Source organism: Odontomachus brunneus, unplaced genomic scaffold (assembly GCF_010583005.1).
Source record: "Odontomachus brunneus isolate Ranch 3 - 2012 unplaced genomic scaffold, Obru_v1 Obru_scaffold_007, whole genome shotgun sequence".
In the NCBI taxonomy this organism is placed as follows: domain Eukaryota; kingdom Metazoa; phylum Arthropoda; class Insecta; order Hymenoptera; family Formicidae; genus Odontomachus; species Odontomachus brunneus.
Window position 1 is genome coordinate 63,529 of NW_022639457.1, and position 6,243 is coordinate 69,771.

A 6,243-nucleotide genomic window follows, 5' to 3' on the forward strand; every position below is an offset into this window, starting at 1 on the left:
CCCCCCCCTTCAATTCCACTCAGTCAACGACCCGAGCGGCCGTTACAACGGTCAGTTTACCTAGCTTTTGTAGAATTTAGGGTTTTTGTTGTTCAGGTATTGTTATTACCGATTATTCGATCATCATTATTTCGCTATTATCAACTCGCGGATATTATCACACGATTGTCGAACATATATTATTATCACTACCATTTAATATACGAATTTTATTACTTCTTTATTCGATTATTATTTAATTTATTCGGTTATTATTTAATTATTACTATTACGCATAGGAAAGCAACTCGGGCGTGCCGTTACGACAATTTCTTTACCTCGCCTTTAATCAGTTGTTATTGCCGCTGCCCAGTTTTTGTTGTTATTATTGTTATTACTGATTATTCATTGTTATTACTGATTATTCGAACATCGTTATTCAGTCCTCTCGCGGCTATTATCACACGATTGTCGATCAAATATTATTATCACCACCATTTATTATTCGAATATTATTACTTTTTTATAATAATTAAAATATAGCTCTCATGTTTCTATTTGATCCGTACTGATACGAGCATAATAGGTTTCAGTGCACACTTCGTGCACTATAGTGTACAGAGTGCAGTTAGAGGAAGTGTAATTCCACCTCTACTGTTCTGTACTTGGAGTGCAGCTAAACGATTAAACTCTTTCCAAGTACTGTACCTCTTATTTATGTGTATGGTTGAATCTATCTCACGGCATATTCTATGATCGTTCAATAGCAATGACGACAGTTGCCTTTATATCAACGTAATTATACGAAATAATTCCTTTTTTTGTTTACGTGGACAACCGTTGGTCCCGTATTTAGCAGATTACATATTCACCCACAATGGTGAGAAGTGTTGTTTATTGTGAAGTGTATTTCTCACTGTGCTCCCCGTATAATTATTTTTTTATCGATCTTAGAGGTTACATATGTCATTCTTTAGATTTGAAAAGCAACGTTTATGTCAAGTTATGTCGGTTTCTAATATTTTTCGGTGCTGTAATTTTAGCCTCCTCAATATATTTTATCTCTTTTCTTATTTTTTTATATTATTCTACTTCTTTTAATACTATTCTAAAGTAATTTACAAAATAGAATAATTCTACATAATTTTCGTATTTCTCTAAATATCTCGTTACAGTCTGTTGCAGAATTTTTGAAGGGTCTCCCTTCTCATAATGAAAATAATTTTGCGAATTTTCATACTGACAACGGTAATCGGACATGTGTCAAGAGACCATCTGTTTATCTTCCTACCAAGGATTATCCTTCAGAACAAAGTAAATGTTTATTGTAGAATAATGACTATGCTCCACATGGACATGGTATTTAATTTTGTATTTGTAGTTATAGTTACTGAGAAAACCACCATCTTATTGAGGTATCTTCATCAACAATGGGATAAAAAGGTAGTGCAATAATATTATTTAGAAATCAAATATCACTAATGACTTTTATCAATTGATTCTACTCTGATATTTTTTTACCATAAATGTAATAATTTTTCAGAATGCAGACAGAAAAAGAGAATTTTTATCTACTAATGGTGACTCACAAGATGATGGATCCACAGTACGCAGTAAAAGGCCACGACTTGATCTAAACAATTCCCTTTGAAAAGTTGCAATTTTCGTACGAACATATATTCTTAAATAACCAACATTTATATATGATCTAAATCAATTATATAGAAAAACGTTATTTATGGCACAAGATTACATTGGACAAGTATATGAAAGTAAAACATATTGCTTTGAACTTTATTATTTTACTTATTTTCTGTTTGATATCAATTTTATGATATCCATATATTTTGTTATATAAAATATAAATGTGTAAATTTGTAATTATGAACGTCATAAATTGTGATTATAAATGTCAGTTCATATTTCCTTGTTCCATACATTGTCCACTTAAGTAAATATTGGCAATGTAATGAAAGACATTCTTTTTTTGTAATGTGATAATTTTATTTGCATTATCTTTTTTGTCATCGCAATTGTTTTCATGTTGTATCAAATTTATTTAGTATTATGTAAGGGTTTTAGTTGAGATCAATTATAATTACTATATTTGTGTTTATATGTGCTTTTGCTTGTATAAGAATTATTTATTAAAAAATGGAACAAAATTAATTTATGATGGGTATCATATATGCTTTTTGTAAAACACATCCTGACCATTTAAGGTGTATGTTTCATCATTTTAGGTACATGTTTCATCACACAAAATACTTTATATGTATAAAGAATTTTTTATACAATATTTACTGTTGAATGTACCTAAAATTTTTGGTGTATTCATTAAAGAATATTCTCTCTCTCTTCTCTTTCTCTTCCTTTCTTGTAAATTTTACATATGTACAAGATATCTGTGACAATTCAAGATATAATATTCGTGTGCAGGTAAAGTTCATCAAACTATACAGGAAAGTTATGTGCTATTTTACAAATTCCGCAATATTGTTTAATTAATTTCTTATAATAGCTATTGCAAAATTTACAAAACGGTACAGAACTTATATATTAAATTTGATTTCTTTTACTTACATACATGTGTTACGTCTTGAAGTATTATATATTTTGTATATGAAACAATTGCTGTCTTTGAATGAGTTGCTCGAGTGAAGATAGCAAAAATAAAAAATTATGAATAAATAGCCAAGAAAACAAATTTAGAGAAATCACAGGTAAAGAATATTTTAAATTATTTAGTACACACTCTCTTTTTCTCTTCTCACATTTTTATCACAGATATCGAATTTGTTTCTATGATATTAAGATACGTTAAAATAAAAGAACTTTAAAGAACAATATATAATTTAGATAGAGGAATAAGGCACTTGGTTGTACTGAACTGTATATAAGTTAACTAACAGTTAAATCATATATCTTCCTTTTTCCTTTAAAATAATTAAAGACACATATTTTAACTGTGCTGCTTAGTTTATCACTTGATTGGTGCACAATCAGGCCTAAATGTATTCTTCCCCCACTCTGTATATATTTAAATAAATATTATAAGTCAATACGGGGTCATATATTCTAACTTTCAAGTTATGTACGTACCTATTTTACAACAGTATGATAATACAATCTCTAAGAGCTCACTGACATGGCTCCTTAGGATAATTATGTAAAGGAAAAAACGACACTATAATAAAATCTCAAAACGATAACAGATTGTACACAGAGGCTTAGTACTCGTTAATAAATTAAAAGTGCTTCTAATAAATAATCCATCCACTGATAAGAGCGCAGCTGCATTGGACATGAATATCGGTAATTTTTATTACACTATCGTTCTGTTTTATGCTTAGATTGATACCAAATACTGTAATATAATTACATTATATTAATTATAATTATAATTATATTAATTAATATCAACATTTTTTTATATTTTATATCATTTATTCATTATTTAATCATTCATTCACTTTATCAAAAGCAACAGGTATATTTAAAATTAAAATAAACGTGATCCTTCACAGACTAAGTTTGTCTTACTTTCGTGTTAGAAAAACATTATTCTATCTTTATCACTCATTACATGCCGAAGGTAGATAGAATAATACTTTTAGCCCGAAAGCGTGCAAAACTAATTTACCCATAGACGTTTCAGTTGTTGATGGATGATATGTCATTGCAGGCTTTATGTGCGATCCGTATGATTTACCAGGATTGTCGAACTTATATAAACATATATTATTTTTCGAGACAACAAAAGATTTCACGAAGAAATCTACGAATATCTTTTATGAAGAAGATACGTATATTAAAAATGCTGATAATTTTGTGATAACATATTTGTGAATAATTTGAGGGGAAGAGAAAAGAGAAAAAGAGCCTTGTTGAGATTATATTGTCCATTTGTCTTTGAATATATACATACACATCTTCAAACAACATCAGCAGATGATGTACGAGGGGACTCTAGAACATTACAATATTCAGTGTTCTGAAAAAGATAAAGTTCGACTATACGGCCATTTGATGTTTCAAATCATATATTTACATTTCAAATTAACTGGTATAAAAGAATTTTAGGTTTCATTTTGACATGCAGCAAGTCCAGAAGTCCAGAAAAAAATTGTCCCATTGAGAACCTATGAAATCTGAAAACCTGTGAAACCTGTAAAATCTGAAATCATGAAAACTTGTATGTCTTTTTAATTTACCTATGAGAAAAATTAACGAGATATTAATATATTTTTTTTTGAATACTACAATATATAATACGCAAGTTTCTGTAACAGAACCAAGTGTGAACAATAACAACCCCTATATAGTAACCACGTTACTATTCATGCGTTTGACGCAGCAAATTGAAAGTTGAATACGACAGCTTAAGTACCTGTAGAAATAACAGACACGTTTAAAGTTATTCTTTTCTCTAAAAAATGTCTATAGTAATCTATAACAATTCTTGTTCCATTAAATGATCGATACTGACTGCCACAAACGAGTCAAGATTCATCGTGATTATGTATGCACTACTAAATTCGATGGGAATCATTGCACGTTTCATAAGAATCAGAAGAGATCGCTTGTTGTTATTGTTAAGCACTGGCCAATTCATCTCATAAATATTATTCGTCAAGTGAAGACTCTATAAATAAAAGCGTAACAGGAATCGCGTATATTACTTATTAATGTTTCGATTAATTTAATTTAATTAATAAATTCGGTTATAATATACATTTCATTGAATGATCAATTTCTTTTATTGATTAACGCAATAATAATGCGTTACCACTGGAACACTGGTTCCCGATATATTCTTTTCGTTTTTTTATGTATTTGTATAATATTTCGTATATATAATAAGATATGTACTTTTAACTTAACTTCGTTCCCAAACCAACAATAAATGAAAATTTGCGCTAACATGCAGTTGGTGTAACATATTAATGGAATAAAGCTCGCGTAATCCTCGGCCATCGCTATTCGATACAAATTCGAGCATACCACCAACATGCTCACCGCGAACTGAACGGCGATTATTTTCGTAAACATATTATTCAATGTGCTCGCGTATCTGCGATCAGACAGAAGGATCTTTATATAGACTCAATATTCTCGCAAATTACTTATAAATTTTGTAAGAGAGCACATAAAACCAGAAAATTGCTCGCGATGTCCGTAGCTAAGTATAGAACCATTGGTAGATTCACGATTATGCTTTAAATACAATAAACCTCTCGATAATATTCGTACTACTTACAGATCAATTGACAATTGTTGTAAAATGAAGGGCATACCCAGTAAACAAAGAATATTGGATCAATTTCTTGAAATATTAATTTTACGCGTATTTCTTGAATATTTTCGTTTAATATTTTATAAACATTTCAAAGATATTACCGGATAATACAATCACTTTGAATATTGCAAAAATGTTTTAGAAATATTAAAGTGTCGAAATTATTCGTAATAATGTTAACAACGTTAAAAACTATATATTAGAAAACGTTATGTTATTAAATATCGTTGCAATAACGTTCTATTAATGATATTTTGTTTACTGGATATTTTACGCGTATTTTGAAATTGCTTCAAGAACTGACTCAAATACGAGATTGTGATGATGTATGCAATCACGCAGAACGTCCTGACCCTGCGTGATTTTTGTCAATCGGTGCTCCAGGATTTCGAATTGGCAGCATATCTGCAGCAAGAAACCGCAAACTAGACTCTCGCAAGCGACGTTCACCAAACCGGAGGCCGCCATGCCTATCATTTGATGAGTGAACACGAGAGTGAATGCAATAGAGCCTGAATAATCGAACGGCACCCATGCCATATATGTCAAGTTTCCTTTCGTAAAATCCATCCATATAGACGACACGAGTATCGCTATGACCGTTACCATCACGAGAATTAAATAGCGCATTGTGTTATCCCTGCAAAACAGTTACAAAAATCGTCACATTTCTTTGCATTCTAACGCATCCTACACATGGGTTACGCTGGGCGAATTAACAACGTGTACATATGTAATAATGAATGCGAAATTTCGCTGTTTTACCTGTGTGAAATGTGTAACGTCAAAAGGATAAAGAAAAAAACATCCCAGACAGCACACAACATTTACAAAATATTTTGGAAATATAAATATATTAAATATCTTTTAAATATTCTAATGTTCGAGATTTTCAGATATAAAAAAGATTATGATAAATAGTAGGTGTATGAGGGGGGTTCTAAGCCTGGTACTCTGAGGGGGGG

At 30.4% G+C, this 6,243-nt stretch overlaps 2 protein-coding genes across 2 annotated transcripts in view; one reads left to right on the forward strand and one right to left on the reverse strand.

The window, feature by feature from the left end:
• The first annotated feature begins 690 nt into the window (after positions 1–690).
• LOC116853857 (DET1- and DDB1-associated protein 1) lies at positions 691–2,148 on the forward strand. Its single transcript, XM_032835136.1, has 4 exons — positions 691–859; positions 1,155–1,293; positions 1,361–1,422; positions 1,523–2,148. The coding sequence occupies exons 1-4, from the start codon at positions 857–859 to the stop codon at positions 1,628–1,630; spliced, it is 312 nt and encodes a 103-aa protein (XP_032691027.1). The 5' UTR covers positions 691–856; the 3' UTR covers positions 1,631–2,148.
• Positions 2,149–4,225: 2,077 nt separating this feature from the next.
• Positions 4,226–6,243, reverse strand: part of LOC116853853 (odorant receptor 46a-like) — a 9,297-nt gene continuing 7,279 nt past the window's right edge. Inside the window, exons 2-5 of the mRNA XM_032835132.1 lie at positions 5,583–5,918; positions 4,852–5,053; positions 4,469–4,624; positions 4,226–4,369 (exon numbers count right to left, since the gene is read on the reverse strand). Coding sequence (XP_032691023.1) covers positions 4,316–4,369; positions 4,469–4,624; positions 4,852–5,053; positions 5,583–5,918 — 748 coding nt within the window. The 3' untranslated portion in view covers positions 4,226–4,315. The remainder of the gene's footprint in view (positions 4,370–4,468; positions 4,625–4,851; positions 5,054–5,582; positions 5,919–6,243) is intronic.